Genomic DNA, 21,403 nt, shown 5'->3' with positions numbered 1-21,403 from the left:
ACGTCTCCCCTAGGAAAAAAAGCAGGCTTGCGTCCACTTGCTATAAAAGTGGCAGATCTTAGTGTTCCTCTCCTGTGACACAACTGGCTGCATAATGGACCCTTTTCATCTCCTCCTTGGGATTTGGGAGGTATGGGAAACTGACACATAAGAACATGAAACACTGGTTCTCACTTTTGCTGTGAGTAATAAAGTCTTTTGTTCCTGGCCCAGGAGTCTCATGTCTTCTGCTAACATCCATGGAACCATGACAGGTTAATATTTTTAGCTTATAAGTTGGGTAAAATGTCAAACACTGCACAGTCCCTGACAATTTCTCCTCCCCAATTATTTGAAGCAAATATCTTTTAATACATTTAATGTATCAAATGTAAATATTTGAGCAAATATCTCAAAAATGATTCCTTAGAAATATAACCACAATCCTATTAAACACAGCTCCAAATTTCAGTAATAATCTTTAATATCTTTAAATATACAGTCGTACCAATTTAATGAGTCATAATTCTCTGACGTAATGCTGTGACTGGCAATGCAAGTGTGACAGCTATGAAGGGTAATGAGCTTCCATTTGTTAAGATCATTTAAGAAGTCAAGGCAGGGCTGGGTGCAGAGGCTCACACCTGTATCCCAGCACTCTGGGAGGCCAAGGCAGGTGGATCACCTGAGGCCAGGAGTTCGAGACCAGCCTGGCCAACATGGTGAAACCCCGTCTCTACTAAAAATATAAAAATTAGCTGGGCATTGTGGCAGGGGTCTGTAATACCAGCTACTTGGGAGGCTAAGGCAGGAGAATTGCTTGAACCCAGGAGGCAGAGGTTGTAGTGAGCCGAAATCATACAATTGCTCTCCAGCCTGGGTAGATAAGAGCGAAACTCTTATCTCAAAAAAAAAAAAAAAAATTAGCTGGGTGTGGTGGCAGGTTTTCTAATCCTAGCTACTTGGGAGGCTGAGGCACAAGAATCACTGGAACCCAGGAGGCAGAGTGCATTGAGTCGAAATTGCGCCATTGCGCTCCAGCCTGGGCAACAAGGGTGAAACTGTGTCTCAGGAAAAGGAAAAAAAACAAACAAAAAAAAGTCAAGGTAGAAAAATTAAAAAAAAAAAAAAAAAAAAAAAAAAAAAAGCTGGGCGTGGTGGCTCACGCCTGTAATCCTAGCACTTTGGGAGGCCAAGGTGGGTGGATCACCTGAGGTCAGGAGTTCAAGACCAGCCTGACTATCATGGTGAAACCCCATCTTTAAAAAAAAAAAAAGGGGGGGGGAAGAAAGAAAAATTATTGCAGGGGTCAGCTCCTAGAAGTCTATTTGTGATACCATAATTGTTTTTTTAAATTATTATTTTTTGTTTTTAAGAGATGGAGTCTCACTCTGTTGCTTAGGCTAGAGTGCAGTGGCACGATCTTAGCTCTCTGCAACCTCTGCCTCCTGGGTTCAAGCGATTCTTCTACCTCAGCTTCCCAAGTAGTTGGCACTACAGGTGCGTGCCATCATGTCCAGCTAATTTTTGTATTTTTTTTTTTTTTTAATTTTTGTATTTTTTTTAGTAGAGATGGGGTTTCACTATGTGTTGGCCAGGCTGGTCTTGGACTCCTGACCTCAAGTGATCTGCCTGCCTTGGCCTCCCAAAGTGCTGGTATTACAGGGGTGAGCCACCGCCCCAGCCATTTTTATTTTTTTGAGACAGTCTTGCTCTGTTGCCCAGGCTGGAGTGCAGTGGTGCAATCTTGGCTCACTGCAACCTCTGCCTCCTCGGTTCAAGTGATTCTCCTACTTCAGCTTCCCAAGTAGCTGGGATTACAGGCATGTGCCACCATGCCCAGCTAATTTTTGCATTTTTAGTAGAGATGGGGTTTTACCATGTTGGTCAGTCTGGTCTCAAACTCCTGACCTTAAGTGATCCACCTGCCTCAGCCTCCCAAAGTGCGTAAGCCACTGTACCCAGTCTGTGATACTGTAATTGTTTTGTGTCAAAAGAAAATGTCTATGAAACTGACAATACCAATAGGCTAATAAAACCAAATGCTGGTAAAAGACAGGTAGCAACTGGAACTCTCAAACATTGCTGGTGGAGTGTGAAATGGTCAAACCACTCTAGAAAATAGGCAGTTTCTTATAAAATTAAACATATATCTATTCTATGAGCTAACAGTTTACTCCTAGGTATTTATCCAAGAGAAATAAAATACTATGTCCACAAAAGCCTTGTTTAGAAATATTCATACCAGTTTTATTCACAGTAGATAATAACTGGAAAAAAGCCAACGGGGAATGGATAAACACATTGTGGTGTATTCCTATGCTGAAATACTACTCAGTTGTAATAAAAGGGAATGAACTACTGCTACAGCAACATGGACAAATCACAAAAATACTACGTTGAGTGAAAGAAGCCAGAGGAAGAGAGTAGATACTAGATGGTCCATTTTTGTAAAATTCAAGAAGGCAAAACTCATCTACGGTGACAGAAATCAGAATAGTGGTTGCCTTTGTCAGGGGAAGTGAGAGATGTGATTAACTGGAGAGGGGTATGAAGAAACTTTCTAGAGAGACAGAAATGTTCTACATTTTGATCAATGGTTTGTATATAATTGTCAAAACTCATACAATTGTTTACTTAGTATCTGTGCATTTTATGTAAATTGTGACTCAGTTTTTAAAAGGGACTAGCCAGCTTTGGCTACACCTGCTGCATTCTGGTGTCTCTCTGCCTCACTCTGAGGTACACTTTCCACACACTGAACTCACCCCTTCACACCTACTCAGGCCTGAAACCAATCCTAAATACACCTCTTCCTCCCCACTCTGCACCCCCTGCTGCCTCATGACAAGGTTCCTGGCTACCATGGTATTCAGGATCTGGGCTCCATGTATGGGGCTCTACACAGTAGCCTGGCCTTCACCTCCAGGAATTATGTGGCCAGATCTGATCACGTTGTTCAATATTCCAATGGTCATGGTATTATTATTATTATTATTTTATTATTTTGACAGACTCTTGCCATGTTGCCCAGTCTGGAGTATAGTGGCACAATCTTGACTCACTGCAACCTTTGCCTTCTGGGTTCAAGCAATACTCCTGCCTCAGTCTCCCAAGTGGCTGGAATTGCAGGTGAGTGCCACCATATCCAGCTAATTTTAGTTTTGTATTTTTAGTAGACATGGGGTTTTACCATGTTGACCAGGCTGGTCTTAAATTCCTGACCTCAAGAGATCCACCCGCCTCCCAAAGTGCTGGGATTATAGGCATGAGCCACCATTCCTGGCCAGTATTATATTTTATTATTTATCTATTATTACGTTTTGAGACAGAATTTTGCAGGGCTGGGCATGGTGGCTCATGTAATCCCACCAATTTGGGAGGCCGAAGTGGGCGGATCACCTGAGGTAGGGAGTTCGAGACCAGCCTGACCAACATGGTGAAACCTCCATCTCTACTAAAAATACAAAATTATCCGGGTGTGGTGGCATGTGCCTGTAATCCCAGCTACTCAGGAGGCTGAGGCAGGAGAATCGCTTGAACCCAGGAGGCAGAGGTTGTGGTGAGCCAAGATGGCACCATTGCACTCCAGCCTGGGCAACAAAAGCAAAACTCCGTCTCAAACAAAACAAAAAAAGCAAACAAAAAAAGTTTCATTAACTTGTCCAGGCTGCAGTGCAGTGGTGTCATCACTGCAATCTCCACCTCCTGGGCTCAAACCATTCTCTCACCTTAGCCTTCTGAGTAGCTGGGACTACAGGCATGCACCACCATGCCCAGCTAATTTTTATATTTTTTGTAGAGATGAGGTTTCACCATGTTGCCAATGCTGGTCTCAAACTCCTGGGCTCAAGTGATCCACCCGCCTTGGTCTCCCCAAGTACTGGGATTACAAGTGTGAGCCACTGCACTTGGTCTCATGGTCAGTATTATTATCATCTGTGGCCTGAGGGAGTGGTCTCTGTTGTCAAATCGAGAAGAAAATCTCACTTTCTTCATGGGCACCAGCTTGAGTGATGTGGCTGCTGGCTTTGTGGGGACCATCAGTGTATGGGGGCTCTGCTCAGCAACCCCATTGGAGAATGTGATCCTGATTCTCCCCTTCTCTGAGGATGAGAATCCTCAGCCTCTTGCACAGTATGGTGTCAATGTCACCCCCAGTCTCTTCAATAAAATGGTCTATTCCTATGTCCATCAACTCAAATATGATATAGAGGCTATCCATCCCTATCCAGCAGGAGCAACATGACAAACCTGCACAGGGGCAACTGTTCCACCCTTAGGCAGTTTTACAGATACACGGTATTGGAATGCCCTGTTTTTTTTTGTTGTTGTTGTTGCTTTCCTTTTTTCTGAGACGTTTTGTTCTTGTCGTTCAGGCTGGAGTGCATGATCTCAGCTAACTGCAACCTCCTTCTCCCAGGTTCAAGTGATTTTCCTGCCTCAACCTCCCGAGTAGCTGGGATTACAGGCACCTGCCACCATGCCCGGAAATTTTTATATTTTTAGTAGGGACGGGGTTTCATCATGTTGGCCAGGCTGGTCTCAAACACCTGACCTGTCTGTTGCTTTCCAACCTTGTCCCCAGCCCCCTGACTTCAGTGGGCATATGGGCCTTCTCATAGGTCAATCAAGCCTCTCTGACCAGCAAAGACACCGGCCTCTGTTTGCATCCCAGATTCACTGACCCTAGAGCGCTCTGCATATACAGATGAAACAGATAACTGTTTTGTCACTACATGTTCATCTTTTAATAGCTCCGACATTTTCATGTCTAGAAACAAGATGCCACTGTTGCCCTACTATAGAGTGATCTCTGGTCCATACTAGAGGGACAGCCTAATGCTGAGGCTCTTTAGCTGCTAGCCCCTTGGGGGCCCAGAGGATAATGTGGTGGGCTCAGTGGTCTGTGAGTCAGGGCTCTATCCAATAAAGTAATTCTACATGATGAGAAATAAATGTAGCTGTTCCTTTTAAGTATTTTTCTTTCAAGACAGGGTCTCACTCTGTTGCCTAGGCTGGAGTGCAGTGGCACGATCTCGGCTCACTGCAGCCTCCATCTCAAAGGTTCCAGCAATTCTCCCAACTCAGCCTCCCAAGTAGCTAGGATTAACAGGCGTGTGCCACCATAGCCCGGCTAATTTTTGTATTTTTAGCAGAGATGGGGTTTTACCATGTTGGTCAAGCTGGTCTGGAATTCCTGACCTCAGGTGATCCACTGGCTTTAGCCTCCCAAAGTGCTGGGATTACAGGCATGAGTCATTGTGTTCGGCCAGAGGTCAATAACTTGGTATTGTCAGTCAATTTCTGTGAAATACAGACAACCAGTAGGTTATATTTATGCCTGAATAATGAATTTAAAACATTACTTCTCCTAAAAAGTATTTCATTTAATTATTGCCTAATTTATGGTACTTAAAGATAAATAATCCATGGTATACATATAATTAGAATTCCTTTAAAAAAAATCAGAACAAGGCCGGGCGCGGTGGCTCACACCTGTAATCCCAGCACTTTGGGAGGCCGAGGTGGGTGGATCACGAGGTCAAGAGATCGAGACCATCCTGGTCAACATGGTGAAACCCCGTCTCTACTAAAAATACAAAACATTAGCTGGGCATGGTGGCGTGTGCCTGTAATACCAGCTACTCAGGAGGCTGAGGCAGGAGAATTGCCTGAACCCAGGAGGCGGAGGTTGCGGTGAGCTGAAATCGCGCCATTGCACTCCAGCCTGGGTAACAAGAGTGAAACTCCGTCTCAAAAAAAAAAAAAAAAAAAAAAAAAAAAAACTGAACATAGGCCAGGTGCAATGGCTTACACCTGTAATCCCAGCACTTTGGGAGGCTGAGGCGGGCAGATCACAAGGTCAAGAGATGGAGACCACACTGGCCAACATGGTGAAAGCCTATGTCTACTAAAAATAGGAAAATTAGTCAGGCGTGGTGGTTCACATCTGTAGTCCCGGCTACTTGGGAGGCTGAGGCAGGAGAATCACTTGAACCTAGGAGGCGGAGGTTGCAGTGAGCTGAGATCACACCACTACACTCCAGCTTGGTGACAGTGAAACTCTGTCTCAAAAAAAAAATCAGAATATGTCCCAGACTCTGAAATATACATCTGTTAGCTTAACAGTGCTTTAATCTATTATACTACAAAATACTAATAACACTGTTCTGTGTTTTATATATATATATATATATATATATATATACACACACACACACATATATACACATTTTTTTAGGGGTCAAGCTGTTCGTTATTTCAGGGAGAGGGCAGGGACGGGGGCTCAGTCTTTCTTGATAGCGGCTTTCCTCATGGTGGCCGGGACATTGCTCCGTTTTGTGTTATATTTTAATGAAACTTTAGATTTACGATTGCTCTACTGTTACCAAGAGCACAGCCCTACAAGATACAGCTGTACAAGACCTGATGTTCTAAGTATTCAAATATTCTCTATTAAAGAGAAAAAGGAAACCCCATTAGTGGATCCATTCATGTTTCAGTTTCTAGAAAACATGAATATAAACTGTCCACATAAATCTGAGAAGCTGACAGGACTTTTCTTCTTGAAGGATAAAACTTCAAGGCTTTCATACATTCTGTGTAATTCTTTCTAATTGTTAAGTATTGTACAAGAGGCTGCAAATGTTACAGGCCAATGAAACATATCAATTCTTTTTGTTTAACTGCTGAAGAGAAATGTATCACTTTGCCAAAATAAATGGAAAAGAACTGGATTGGAAATCTGCAGAGACAGGTTTTACTTTAGGCTCTGCAAGTAACTGTGACCTTAGGCAAATCATTTAACCTCTACAAGCTGAGCTCTGGTCTCCAAGGTCTCTCTTCTGTAGTATAACAGGATGAGCTTGCAATTAAGAGAGAGGCCCCTAGATGGTGGTGTTGTTCTGAATCAGGCTCTGTATTCTTTTCCTTCTATAATTACAGTGAAGTAAAAAGGCAGAGGTTAGAAAATGACTTCACATTAGTTCTGAAAAAAATTCACTGCTGGCTGGGCAAGGTGGCTCATGCCTGCAAACCTAGAACTTTGAGAGGCTGAGGCGAGAAGACTGCTTGAGCCCAGGAGTTTAACACCACACTGGGCAACATAGTAAACCCTGTCTTTACAAAAAACAAAAAATTACGCCAGACTCAGTGGCTCACGCCTGTAATCTCAGCACTCTGGGAGGCCAAGGCAGGTGGATCACTTGAAGTTTGGAGTTTGAGATCCGTCTGGCCAACGTGGTGAACCTGGGCTCTAGTAAAAATACTAAAAAATTAGCCGGGCACAGTGGTGAGTGCCTGTAATCCCAGCTGCTCAGGAAGCTAAGACAGGAGAATCACTCGAACCTGGGAGGCAGAGGTCATAGTGAGCCCAGATAGCACCACTGCACTTTAGCCTGGGCAACAGAGTGACTCCGTCTCAAAAAATAAAATAAAATAAAATAATAAAAAATTAGCCAGATATGGTGGCACATGCCTGTAGTCCCAGTTATTTGGGAGTCTGAGGTGGGAGGATCACTTGAGCCCAGGAGTCTAAGGCTGCAGTGAGCCAAGATCATGCCATTGCACTCCAAACTAGACAACAAAGTGAGACTCTATTTCTTAAAAAAAAAAAAAAAAAATCACTGTGAAGAATTCATAAAATGGCATTGAATCATATGGCTCAGGAGCATTTGACATAAAAAAAATTAATGATTATACCAAAGTGACTATATCGCCTCATAATTAGTCAATATATTCATCGTTAGTTTCTCTAGGTATATTTAAGTAAGCTTAAAAAACTGAGTAAAAACTAAGCAATGATTGATAAGAGTATTGATTTACAACCCTAGAGAAAAATGATTTTTTTCTAAATGCCAGTTCTAATAATAAATTCTGATAAACGCATCTTCATTCTGAATATTATAGACTGTACTCAAGACCTTTGATTTCTATGAGCACAATGACAGATATATTCCATTACTCCTCCAGCCATGTAAGCAAGGGCATCTTTTAAAGAAAAATGCTGTCTTTTAGTGTTCAAAGGATAAGAATAATGTATTAAATGGCTTCTCTAGTTTTTTTTTTCTCACCTGAGTCTGCTTGCTAGGAAAGGCTTCTCTATGTTTAACTTACCAAAGAAAAAGGATTAAGACATTCTAGTTTGAGGAGGCTTAGATGAACAAGATCAAATTTTAACCTAAAATTCCTGAAAGGAAAGAGAATGCATTCCTATTTCTCCCCCATAAAATTCACTGAATATAAAAATTAAGTTTCTCCTTAAACATAGTCAGTCTTGCCTTGAATTCAATCAATATACAGAACAAGAAAGTAACTATGAAAGCCCATATGCTACCTTCTTGCTTCCTGTCAGTTGAGTGGGTAATAAATGGTAAGCATGAAATAGAACATAAGAGTGAAATAGCCAGGCGCGGTGGCTCAAGCCTGTAATCCCAGCACTTTGGGAGGCCGAGGCGGGTGGATCACGAGGTCAAGAGATCGAGACCATCCTGGTCAACATGGTGAAACCCTGTCTCTACTAAAAATACTAAAAAAATTAGCTGGGCATGGTGGCGCGTGCCTGTAATCCCAGCTACTCAGGAGGCTGAGGCAGGAGAATTGCCTGAACCCAGGAGGCAGAGGTTGCGGTGAGCCGAGATCGCGCCATTGCACTCCAGCCTGGGCAACAAGAGCGAAACTCCATCTTAAAAAAGAGTGAAATAACATAAAACTGTGAATTTTGTTTCAGTATAGATTTATGTTGAAAATTAACGAGAAGGCAGGGCATGGTGGCTCACATCTGTAATCCCAGCACTTTGGGAGGCCAAGGCGGGTGGATCACAAGGTCAGGAACTCAAGACCAATCTGGTCAACAACATGGTGAAATGCTGTCTCTACTAAAAATGCAAAAATTAGTTGAGCTTGCTGGCAGGAGCCTGTAATCCTAGCTACTCAGAGGCTGACGCAGGATAACTGCTTGAACCTGGGAGGCAGAGGTTGCAGAGATCACGCCATTGCACTCCAGCCTGAGTAGTAAGAGCGAAACTCCGTCTCAAAAAAAAAAAAAAAAAAAAAAAAAAAAAAAAAAAAAAAAGGGGCCGGGTGCGGTGGCTCAAGCCTGTAATCCCGGCACTTTGGGAGGCCGAGGTGGGTGGATCACGAGGTCGAGAGATCGAGACCATCCTGGTCAACATGGTGAAACCCCGTCTCTACTAAAAATACAAAAAATTAGCTGGACATGGTGGCACGTGCCTGTAATCCCAGCTGCTCAGGAGGCTGAGGCAGGAGAATTACCTGAACCCAGGAGGCGGAGGTTGTGGTGAGCCGAGATCGCTCCATTGCACTCCAGCCTGGGCAACAAGAGCGAAACTCTGTCTCAAAAAAAAAAAAAAAAAAAAATTAAAGAGGAAAAATACTGAGTGAATCCAAGATGGTATTGCTATATGTGAAAGTCATCCATCCATCCTCCATCCATCTATTATCCATCCATCCATCCATCCATCCACCCACCCACCCACCCACCGACCCCCTAACTCCGGCCAACCAACCAACTAACTCAACCCACCAACCAACTTTATTGAGCCTGAATGGTGCAAAGGACTAGAGATACAAAGATAAATAAGATATCACAGGCCAGGTACAGTAATCCCAGCATTTTGGGAGGCCAAGGTATGCAGATTGCTTGAGCCTAGGAGATTGAGACCAGCCTGGGCAACATGGTAAAACCCTGTATCTACAAAAAGAAAAAAAATATATATACAAAAATTAGCTGAGTGTGGCAGTGTGTGCCTGTAGTCATAGCTACTTGGCAGGCTGTGGAATCACTTGAGCCCAGGAGGTGGAGGTTGAGGCAATGAGCCAAGATTGCATTGCACTCCAGCCTGGTCAAAGGGAATGAAATCCTGTCTAAAAAAAGAAAGAAAGAAAAGAAAAGATACCACCTCCATTCTCAAAAAACTCAGTCTAAGATAAGAAAGGGACTTTGAAAGTTCAGTTCAGTTTATTAGAGTGTCAAGTAGATTTAAAACTATTGCACTTATCATTCTGGTGACAAAAGGCCAAAATTTAAGATGGAGATTTTCCTCTAATAAAGATAGGCTTTCAAAACCTTCAATTTAAGATGTTAAAGTTATAAAGGCAAAGATATATACCTCATGTCCCATTCCATACCCTTCCTGCTATTGTACAGTTTGCTGCAAATAAGAATTTGGATAATGTTTTAAATCACTGACTTCTCATGAAATTACTTTTGAGTGAAATTTGACAAGAATTTTTTTTATGCTCTCTTCTTTATCAAAATATGTTGTAAGCCTCCATAGTCCAAAATAATATGTAACCATAGAATGGGAAGATAACTTTAGTCAAAGACAAAGTAAATATTACCTTCCTTGCATAACTCCAGGTGGTATTCATGTAAAACTGTAGCCATTGGTTGCCTAACTTTTTGGACAATGGGAAAAAAAGCAATAGCTAAAACGTGGTCCAGCATATGAAACTCTTCTCAAAAACAGAAGAAAATCATGAACATTGTTGGGAAAGTGTTTTACATTTCCAATGAAATTCTATTTCATTGATCTGTTTAGAAGATTGTCTTCAACCTATTTGGCTCTAGCCCATAAACTGTAATCGATTCAGTAATGTAAAGAGCCACTTTTTAAAAATCTTAAGCTTATAATTTATATGAATGGAAAGCAGGAAAGTTGTTTTTTCATTTACTCTAATAATTGTGCAGGGATGAACTATGGAAAAAATAAAACAAAAAAAGTACCAGTCTTCTTAAATTATTTTTCTTTCTGATTATATTACAAAGAAATGAGCTGTGGAGGTTTGGCACTACTTTCCATCTGAACAGTCGTTCTGTATTCTAAGATTTTATATGTGATTCATAATGTACTATGATAACAAGACACAGTTTTTATGTATTACTGGAATAATGCAAAGAAAATGAATTTTCCTTTGGGTCCAGTAATTGTCAAAGGAATGATTGCAGATTCAGAAAATATGCTTTGTAATAATCTTGTTAACATAAAGTATACATTGAGGAAAGAAATAAGTATGGCACGTATATGGAAGGATTAGTTGTATTAGCAAGGCATTTCAGGGATGGTTGTGATTCTTTAGACTAAGTAAGATACATCCAATTTTGACCCCCTTCAAATCCTTGGACAAATGGGATCACTTGGCAACATAAGGATTGTTTGGTAGGCACGGGTTGATTTTGCAATGTGCTTACAAATGCCCCAACTAGTCAGTAAACTATCCTGCCTGAAAAAAGGATTTGCTCTGGTAATAAGGCTGATATGCTCAAGCTGTAAGAATTAATTTGAATTATCAAAAATGAAATTTAGATTACTAATCATGTCCTGATACAGCATGTAGAATATCAAATGTCCTCTTTTTAAAGTAAAGTAAAAAAATGAAGAAGCATGGTTAATTCACTTGTGCTGAATAAAATAGATGTCCATGTGCAACTGCTGCATGTGAGCCTCCCCATGCTGCCATGCCACCAGAGGCTTTCCCTTTGCCTTGCTAATCCCGCTAGATGTTTTTCTCGGTAGAATCCTAGCTCATGGGTTTCCATGTGCATGTTTCTACTGTAATGAAAACTAACTACAAAATCTAGAAGTTTTCTGCTTTCAGAAAATTCTAGTGTACTATGTACAGCTTAGATATTTCTTTTTCAGTTAAAAAAAATAGTGCAAAAACATATCTGATAGTCAAGGTGATACTTCAAGTGAGTTCTTGTGCCAAGGAACACAGTCAAGCTTCTCCTTTAGCTGACTTGTAGAAACTGTACGTAATTTTTGGGAAATATTCCAGATTTTCCCATCAGTTCTCCACTCATCCAGTCATCATCTACAGATTCCAGCTCTATTATTATATCTCCAGCCTGTAAGACAAAAGGAATTAGAATAATTACTGATTTCTGTTGAGAATAAGCGTAGGAAATAGTGGTCTACCTAGGGCAGCATGAATAATCTTCTCTTTATATAACTCATTTATCTTGATTGCTGAGAGGATTAAATGACAAAGATGATCTATAACTAATGATGCTATTTGCTTGTAGGCCTCTATTCCTTAAATCTCATTCCTTTGCCGTTGCCAGCCTTCCTGCACTTTGATTTTCCTGCTTATATTTTGTGCCTCTCAAATTCACCACTCCTAATCTAAAATCCCTCTTAAAAAATAATACTAGCTAACACACACACACACAGACACACACACACACACACACACACACACACACACAATTATTTATTGAGTACCCACTAAGTGTCAGACACTGTTCTGGGCACAATTAATATTTCCCCCTTTCTACAATGGGAAAGCAAATAAGCTGGCAGAAGAGGACAGAAAGCATGGGATTGCCAGCTTATTAGGGCCATCAAGGAGGGCTGCACAGAAGGTGCCATTTAGGCAAAGACTTGGAAATGAGTGAGTCACCTGTTTTCTGCATGCCTTGTCTTATTCTGTGTACTTCAAAGGGACTAACTCATGTAAACAACACCACAGCCCCAGAGATAAGCACTGTATTAACATCCTCATTTTATATATATATATATTTATACACACACACACACACATATAAATAAAAATATATAAATATATAAATATAAATAAATAAATATGTATATGTATGTATGTACTTTTTTTTTTTTTTTTTTTTTTTGAGACAGTCTTGCCCTGTGGCCCAGGCTGGAGTGCAATATTATGATCTCAGCTCACTGCAACCTCCACCTTCTGGGTTCAAATTATTCTCCTGCCTCAACCTCCTGAATAGCTGGGATTACAGGTGCCTGCCACCATGCCCAGCTATTTTTTATATTTTTAGAAGAGGTGAGGTTTCACCATGTTGGCCAGGCTGGGCTTGAACTCCTCGACCAAGGTGATCCAACCACCTTGGTCGAGATATATTTTTATAGATTTCCTTATTTTAGTGGAAAAGAAGCCAAAACTCAGATAGATTATATAACTTGCCAGTGTCGCATGTCTAGTTTGTGGTAGAACCAGGATTCAAATCTAGTGTGATTCCAGAGCTTGTATTCCTAACCACTAGACCAGGAGTCCCCAAACTTTTTACACAGGGGGCCAGTTCACTGTCCCTCAGACCATTGGAGGGCCGGACTATGCAAGGTGTGACACCCTTCACAGCCAGCGCTGCTGCCTCCACTATCCCAGACAGCGGTATACAGTGTCACAGGCCCAGCACCGCCTCCAGTGCTGTATACAGGGATGGCGGTGATCAGCCTGTGACACTGTGTATACAGCGTCCTGGACATCTGCAGCAGCGGTGGGCCTCTTCTGTGGGAAGCCCACTGCTGCATGTTTCCCCTATTATAAGACACCTCCTAAAAATAAGACAACCCTTGTCTTTTGGGGGTAAAATTAATATAAGACAGGGTCTTATAATAGGGGAAACATGGTGTGTAGTAATGTGGGGGGAGACTTTTGGACAAAGGGAGGTTATAGGGGCCATTATGTTGTTGTACATTTGGGGGAGTATGGGGGCCATTGTACTGTGTAGTAATGGTTATAGTGCTTTGCCTTTCTTCCTATTTCTGCTGTTATTTCATACTGTTTCCGGTGATGTGGGGCGCTGCAGCCACAGACCCGATGTGCGTCATATGACGCGCTTCTGGAGCCATGACACGTGCGTCCCGCGTCACCGGAAGTAGTATTGTACGTGAGTGACGCCGTGCTTTGTGGCACCGCCACATACAGTGCTCCTCTCACTGACCACCAATGAAAGAGGTGCCCCTTCCTGAAGTGCAGTGGGGGCCGGATAAATGCCTCAGGGGGCCGCATGCGGCCCATGGGCCGTAGTTTGGGGACCCCTGCACTAGACTATGAGGCTGCCACATTTTACAGTGGACTTTTTTACTTAGAAACGCTTTTACTATAACTGCCTTTTATCAACACCCAGAGCAATTTTGCATTCTACATCTATTCTTGCACATAATGGCATTTCCCCTCTACCATATGGTTTATCACATTCCTCCCATGGCCCCAATATCTTTTTTTTTTTTTTTTTTTTTTTTGAGATGGAGGCTTGCTCTGTTGCCCAGGCTGGAGTGCACTGGCACAATCTTGGCTCACTGCAACCTCCACTTCCCTGGTTCAAATGATTCTCCTGCCATGGCCCCAATATTAAATTTGTATTTTTTCCCATCTTAACTTCACCTTGACTCAGGACACTGATTTATCTTCATCAGGTTAGTCAAAGGGGCTGTGTGTCTTATTCATGTGCAAATTAGAATTCCTTCAACAGATGAAGACATAACTATTTTGTTCCTTATGGTTTCTAAACATCTCTTAGAATCTGTGTAAGATGCTACAATGGTCCAAGATGACTCTGGCTACTGTTAAGAATATCTTTATCAGGCTAAATGGTTATTTGTAGCCCTGGTACATTACCCTCTGGAAAAAAAAAAGGCTTGATTTAAGGATTTTATTTATGGAAAATGGAAAGAAAACATGCTATCAGATGTTGTTAATTTACTCTGGTCTGCTAAAATCTGTAAAAATTCTAGCAATTCACAGTTTTTGTTATAAATAAGTTACTTTTGGTTCCTAAATTATAATAATAGTTAACTGAAGCTATTTTTTAGGTCTCGTCCAAATCTACATACCATGTCAGTTTCCTGAGAGCTAGGACTATTTTTAAAAATTAGTTTTATCTATTAATATTCTGTGGATATTTAAGAAAATATTAATGACCAACAACACTGAAAGCAGTGCAGAATTTCTTTTTTTTTTGAGACGGAGTTTCACTCTTGTTACCCAGGCTGGAGTGCAATGGCGCGATCTCGGCTCACTGCAACCTCCGCCTCCTCGGTTCAGGCAATTCTCCTGCCTCAGCCTCCTGAGTAGCTGGGATTATAGGCACGCACCACCATGCCCAGCTAATTTTTTGTATTTTTAGTAGAGACAGGGTTTCACCATGTTGACCAGGATGGTCTCGATCTCTTGACCTTGTGATCCACCCACCTCGGCCTCCCAAAGTGCTGGGATTACAGGCTTGAGCCACCACGCCCGGCCCAGAATTTCTTAACAACAACAACAACAACAACAACAAAAATTCTAGAACTATCTTATGGTCAACCATTTGTAGAAGGAAATGAAGATAACCTGTTTTCTGGAGGATACTGTGAATTCTGTTATTTATATTGACATAGTTTAAATGAAGAACAAAATAACATCTAAGAAGTTTGAATTCAGTTTCTTCACTGGCAGTATATGTACGTAAAAATAAAAGGAATAAATTTTGAGCCACTGACTCTCAAGGATTAAGGCAACAGTTTTATTTTTTACATTTTATTTTAAAGACCAAGATGTGAAAAAAAAAAGTAAGTGATAGAAGGTTATGGATTTTTAATTTTGCATAGCTAGGGCATAAGAACTATCTATCATTTATGGCTGGGTGCAGTGGTTCATGCCTGTAATCCCAGCTCTTTGGGAGGCTGAGTCAGGTGGATTGCTTTGAGCTCAGAAGTTTGAGATCAGGCTGGGTGAGACCCAGTCTCTACAAAAACTACAAAAAATTAGCCATGCACTGGTGGCTCGAACCTGTAGTCCCAGCTACACAGGAGGCTGAGACTGGAAAATTGTGTGAGCCTGGGAAACAGAGGCTGCACAGTGAGTCGAGACTGCACCACTGCACTAAAGCCTGGGCAACAGTGTGAGACCCTGTCTCAAAAACAACAACAAAAGTAAATAAATAAAAGAAATATCTATTACTTGCTAATAATTTATTATTATTATTATTATTATTATTATTATTTTTGGAGACAGAGTTTCACTTTTGTTGCCCAGCGTGGAGTGCAATGGCTAATCTTGGCTCACCACAACCTCTGCCTCCTGGATTCAAGCGATTCTCCTGCCTCACCCTCCTGAGTAGCTGGGAGTATAGGCATGCGCCACCACATCCAGCTAATTTTTTGTATTTTTAGGAGACAGGGTTTCTCCATGTTGATCAGGCTGGTCTCAAACTCCCAGCCTCAGGTCATCCATCTGCCTCAGCCTCCCAAAGTACTGGGACTACAGGCGTGAAATATGACTGAAAATTTTAATCACGTTATCCCCCTTTACTCCCACAAAGGCTGCAGACACCTGATTCAAGTATTGCCTTGTTTTCACTTTTTGTTATTGTTGAGATAGGGTCTTGCTATGTTGACCAGGCTAGTCTTAAACTCCTGGCCTCATGTGATCCTTGGCTTCCCAAAAGTGTTGGAATTAGAGGGGTGAGCCACTGTGCTCAGCCTTTTTCTTATCTTGTTGTAGGCAAGTGAAAACCCTGTTTTGTTGTCCACTGTTTTAAACCACATCTTGTCCAATCATTCCTTGATATGTTAATTCTCTCCATAGCATCCTTGCCTCTGACTGAATCATTTCAATGATAGAGAATTTACCACTGTCTGACGGAGGCTATTTTGACAGCAGCGACTACTAAAACCACCCACCTTCTTCTATCACCGTTTCCAAAGTGCTTTCCTCTGACCATGGTTGTAGATTAGGGAAATAGAATCATGAAAATTTTCTTTTACTTTAAGAAAAAATTAGGCATTTCTTCGGTGAAAAAAAAAATTGCGAAGTAGCTCAACCTTTTGGGACTATTTCCCCAAAGCTCTGGTCAGTGCCTTTGTGGACAAGAATTCAGTGTCTTATAAGGCTACTATGCTACTAGTGTAAATTGTAGCAGGTGCTATCTGATTCTCCATCAATTTCAAGGACATGTCAATGGCAGGCTGGGAGGGCCATGTAGATGGACATCTGTTACCAGGGCTACTAATAAAAATCCCCATATTACTGAGATCTGATGATGTAAGACCAAGGAACAAGGGATTACTTTGGGGATGTATGGGGTTGTTAAGCCAAAGTTTTCTCTAAGTACCTTAATGCCTGGTTGATAATGTAAATTAACAGGCCTATTTGCACTATTCACTTTCTATAATCTCTTCCCTTTGAATTAGGGTCTGAGATCTCTTCATTCTTGAGTAATGATCAATATTCCACTCAAATGTTCCATCCTTCAATGGAAGACATTTCAAAAATTATAGTGCTTAATGCAGTTATGAAGAGATATATATTCTGACCTTGAAGGAAAGCTCATCTTCATTTTCCCCTCGGAAATCATATAAGGCTTTGGCCTTCCTCCCCTTCGGTATGACGGCCGATGTACTTTTTGCCTCAGCTGTGAAGACATCAAAAATTCAAATACACAGAAACACAGTGGACTAAAACATAAATCTAAAGTTTTTTTAAAAAAAACCCCTTGTCACTCTAAAAAGAGAATATTTTCTCTTCAGAGGTAGCAATGTTAGGCAAAGAAAAACTTTTTATTTTTTATTTTATTTTGAGATGGAGTCTCGCTCTGTAGCCCAGAATGGAGTGCAGTGGCATGATCTCGACTCACTGCAAATCTCTGCCTCCCAGGTCCCAGTTAAAGCAATTCTGCTGCCTCAGCTTCCTGAGCAGCTGGGATTACAGGCATGCACCACCATGTCCAGCTAATTTTTGTGTTTTTAGTAGAGACAGGGTTTCACCATGTTGCCAGGCTGGTCTTGAACTCCTGACCTCGTGATCCACCCACCTCAGCCTCCCAAAGTGCTGGGATTACAGGCATGAGCCACTGTGCCCGACCAAGAAAAGCTTTTTAAAAAGCAGAATATTTTCAATTAATTTTGAACTTACGTAACTTTCAAAAAGATGTACAATGTCCTCTTAGCAGGGAAAAATTACGTAAACCATATGTGCCGGGCGTGGTGGCTCAAGCCTGTAATCCCAGCACTTTGGGAGGCCGAGGTGGGTGGATCACGAGGTCAAGAGATCGAGACCATCCTGGTCAACATGGTGAAACCCCGTCTCTACTAAAAATACAAAAAATTAGCTGGGCATGGTGGCGCATGCCTGTAATCCCAGCTACTCAGGAGGCTGAGGCAGGAGAATTGCCTGAACCCAGGAGGCGGAGGTTGCGGTGAGCCGAGATCGCGCCATTGCACTCCAGCCTGGGTAACAAGAGTGAAACTCCGTCTCAAAAAACAAAACAAAACAAAACCAAAAAAAAACCCATATGTATTAGATGCAATTAGCCATTATTTAGTGAAGGTGAAGACATTTATATCTTTTTTTCTATAACTCTAACAAAGTATATAAATGAAGCTGGTGTGACTTCATGATCAACCCTTTCATATATAGACAGACAAACTTGAGTATGGCCAGAGGGAAAAGAAATGTATATAGTTTTGAGGGTCTCGGGCTCCCCGTGAGGAGTAGCAGTCATGTCTTGCAGTTGTCATACCTGGGCAGGGCCTCACAAACACTGTTGGGAAGATCCCCTCCCTGTCCTGCAGTCTGCCCCTGCACCAGTCAGAATCCACACGTTCCAGAATCTGGATCCGGTCTCCCCTCTTGAAGGATAAGTCATCACTGGTCTCTGCTGTAAAACTGTGAAGAGCTTCACACCATTCTGCAGAAAGACTGTTAACCTGTTATCAATCAGAAGTGTGGTCAGAAATGTAAGATTTTATTTAAAATCAAGTTCTATAAAGCTTAAAAAGAAGTGGGAAAAAAACCAAAAAACTAAGGCGTCCTAAGATTTCACAGCCTGAAGTCTTCTTTAAATTTTCTAATATTTTATGATGCTATCAAGTTTCAGAAAGAAACATTTCCAATAATTTTTCTTAAATTGTAATTCTAAATGACAAGCATGATAGAATTTGTGGCTTTTCTGCTTTTAAGAGATGTACAATGCTTAAGCAAACACTGTTTTTCTTTTCTTTTCTTTTTTTTGAGCCAAGTTCTTACTTAGTCACCCAGGCTGGAGTACGGTGGCAGAATCAGAGCTCACTGCAGCCTTGACTTTCTGGGTTCAGGTAATCCTCTCTCTTCAACTTCCTGAGTGGCTGGGACTACAGGTGCAGCCACCACACCTGACTATTTAATTTAATTTTATTTTTGTAGAGATGAGGTCTTACTATGTTGCCAAGGCAGGTCTCGACCTCTTGGGCTCAAGCAATCCTCCCACCCTCCCAAAGTGCTGGGATTATAGGCAGGATCCACCTCACTCAGCCAAAAAAAGTTTTTCTTAATATGACCTATTATATTAGTTACATTAAATAGGTAAAAGCATAAAATATTTATGCATAGTATTTGACACTATGAAAAGATTCTGACAAAGTATCTAATTTTCACTGAAGTTCTTCTTTATTTAAATTAGGAAGGATCAGAATGGGTAGTCTATTAATTTCCAGGTCTCTACTTGATTCATAGACTACTAGATTCCATAGCATAGGACTTCAGTAATTCACTTTTTTTTTTTTTGAGACAGAGTCTCACTCTGTCACCAGACTGCAGTGCAATGGCATGATCTCAGTTCACTGCAACCTCCACCTCCCAGGTTCAAGCGATTCTCTTGCCTCAGCCTCCAGAGTATCTGGGATTACAGGCATGTGCCAACACACCTGGCTAATTTTTGTATTTTTAGTCGATACGGGTTTTCACCATATTGGCCAGGCTGGTCCCAAACTCCTGACCTAAGTGATCTGCCCACCTCAGCCTCTCAAAGTGCTGGGATTAGAGGCATGAGCCACCATGCCCAGCCTCACACAGTTAATTTTATGGGGTGTAGTTAATTCTGAGATTGGCAGGATAATACCCAGATGTGGTGGGCTAGTGTAAGAATGCTTTTATCCCAGGCACATTAGAAGAAGGTTTTGCTCTGTGAAGAAGCAGCTCTGCCAAGTTGGGATTGGAACCCTATGTTCAAGAGGCTCAAGCAGGCAGTAGAGGATAATGAAAAGGACAAAGACTTTTTTTTTTTCCCCTGAGATGGAGTCTTGCTCTGTCGCCCAGGATTAAGGGCAATGGTGCAATTTTGGCTCAATGCAACCTCTACCTCTCAGGTTTGAGTGATTCTCCTGCCTCAGCCTCCTGATTAGCTGGGACTACAGGTGTGCACCACCACTCCCAGCTAATTTTTGTATTTTTAGTAGATAGGCTTTCACCATGTAGGCCAGGCTGGTCTTGAACTCCTGGCCTGAAGCAATCTACCTGCCTCAGCCTTCCAAGGTACTGGGATTACAGGCGCGAGCCACTGTGCCTGGGCAGGACAAAGGCTTTGGAGCTAGACAGGCAAAGGTTCCAGACCCAGTTCTGCCACTCCTTAGCTATGTGACACTGGGCAAGACCCTTTTCTTCTCTGAGGCTCAGCTTTATCTTAGGGTTACTAAGAGGATTAAATGAGACAATGCATGTGTAACATTTAGCCCAATGCCTGGTGTATCTTAAGTTCTCCATAACTGAGGGCTTACAAAACAAAAAACAAAAAGCAAGCAAACAACACTAACCTTGCCTTCTTGTTCCTGCACTTGAGTAACTATTCCTAAAGGATGGAACTTATAATTCCCCCCAAATGCAGGCAACAACCATGTGAACATTTCCTTTTGGAGAACTATAGTCAGTTTCTTTCCTGTTTCGCTTTATCAGTAGGTAGGAACGAAAGAATTAGGAACAAAAGAATTAAGAGACACACAGGCCAATTACAAGTGACATTTTCACTAACACAATGATCCCATCATGCTTAAATCTTTTAAATTTGTCACAAAAAACAACGGAAGGCCAGATGTCATAGATCATCCCTGTAATCCTAGCACCTTGGGAGGCTGAGACAGGTGAAGTGCTTGAGCCCAGGAGTTTGAGACCAGCCTGGGCAAGTGAGATCCTGTCTACAAAAAATACAAAAATTAGCTAGGAGTGGTGGTGTGTGCCTGTCATCCCAGCTACATGGGAGGCTAAGGTGGATTGCTTGAGCCTGGGAAGCAGAGGTTGCAGTGAGCTGAGACCTTGCCACTGCACTCAGCCTGGGCATCAAAGTGAGACCCTGTCTCAAAAAAACAAAGAACAAAAACCTAAAAAACAACAGAAGGCACCACATTCCTAGTACCTTTAAGCACTTCTGGAGTCATGTTATACAGTGTAAAAATTTTAACCCACTGTTTTTCTCTTTCTCATTATACAAATGAAATAAATGTTCCTAAATATTTGGAAAGTTGAGAAATGTATAAAGAAGTGGGGGTGGCCGGGCTCAGTGGCTCACATCTGTAATCCCAGCACCTTGGGAAGCCGAGACAGGTGGATTATGATGTCAAGAGATCTAGATCATCCTGGCCAACATGGTGAAACCCCATCTCTTCCAAAAATAAAAAAATCAGCTGGGCATGGTGGTACTACTGGGCATAGTCCCAGCTACTCAGGAGGCTGAGGCAGGAGAATCACTTGTACCTGGGAGGCAGAGGTTGCAGTGAGCAGAGATCACACCATTGCACTCCAGCCTGGCAACAGAGTGGGACTCAAAAAAAAAAAAGTAGAGCCGGGCGCGGTGGCTCAAGCCTGTAATCCCAGCACTTTGGGAGGCCGAGGCGGGTGGATCGCGAGGTCGAGAGAT

The 21,403-nt window shown here is 41.9% G+C and overlaps 1 protein-coding gene across 10 annotated transcripts in view; it reads right to left on the bottom strand.

The window, feature by feature from the left end:
* Positions 1 to 9,939: 9,939 nt before the first annotated feature.
* SH3D19 (SH3 domain containing 19) overlaps positions 9,940 to 21,403 on the bottom strand; it is a 217,007-nt gene continuing 205,543 nt past the window's right edge. For all 10 annotated transcript variants that reach the window (XM_074396829.1, XM_010338609.2, XM_074396830.1 and 7 more), the window contains 3 exons: positions 18,260 to 18,446; positions 17,055 to 17,152; positions 9,940 to 11,851 (listed from right to left, as the gene is read on the bottom strand). In XM_074396829.1, the coding sequence (XP_074252930.1) occupies positions 11,735 to 11,851; positions 17,055 to 17,152; positions 18,260 to 18,446 (402 nt within the window). In that variant the 3' untranslated portion in view covers positions 9,940 to 11,734. The remainder of the gene's footprint in view (positions 11,852 to 17,054; positions 17,153 to 18,259; positions 18,447 to 21,403) is intronic.

Source organism: Saimiri boliviensis, chromosome 3, assembly GCF_048565385.1.
Source record: "Saimiri boliviensis isolate mSaiBol1 chromosome 3, mSaiBol1.pri, whole genome shotgun sequence".
In the NCBI taxonomy this organism is placed as follows: Eukaryota; Metazoa; Chordata; class Mammalia; order Primates; family Cebidae; genus Saimiri; species Saimiri boliviensis.
This window is presented reverse-complemented; position numbering and strand designations above follow the sequence as displayed.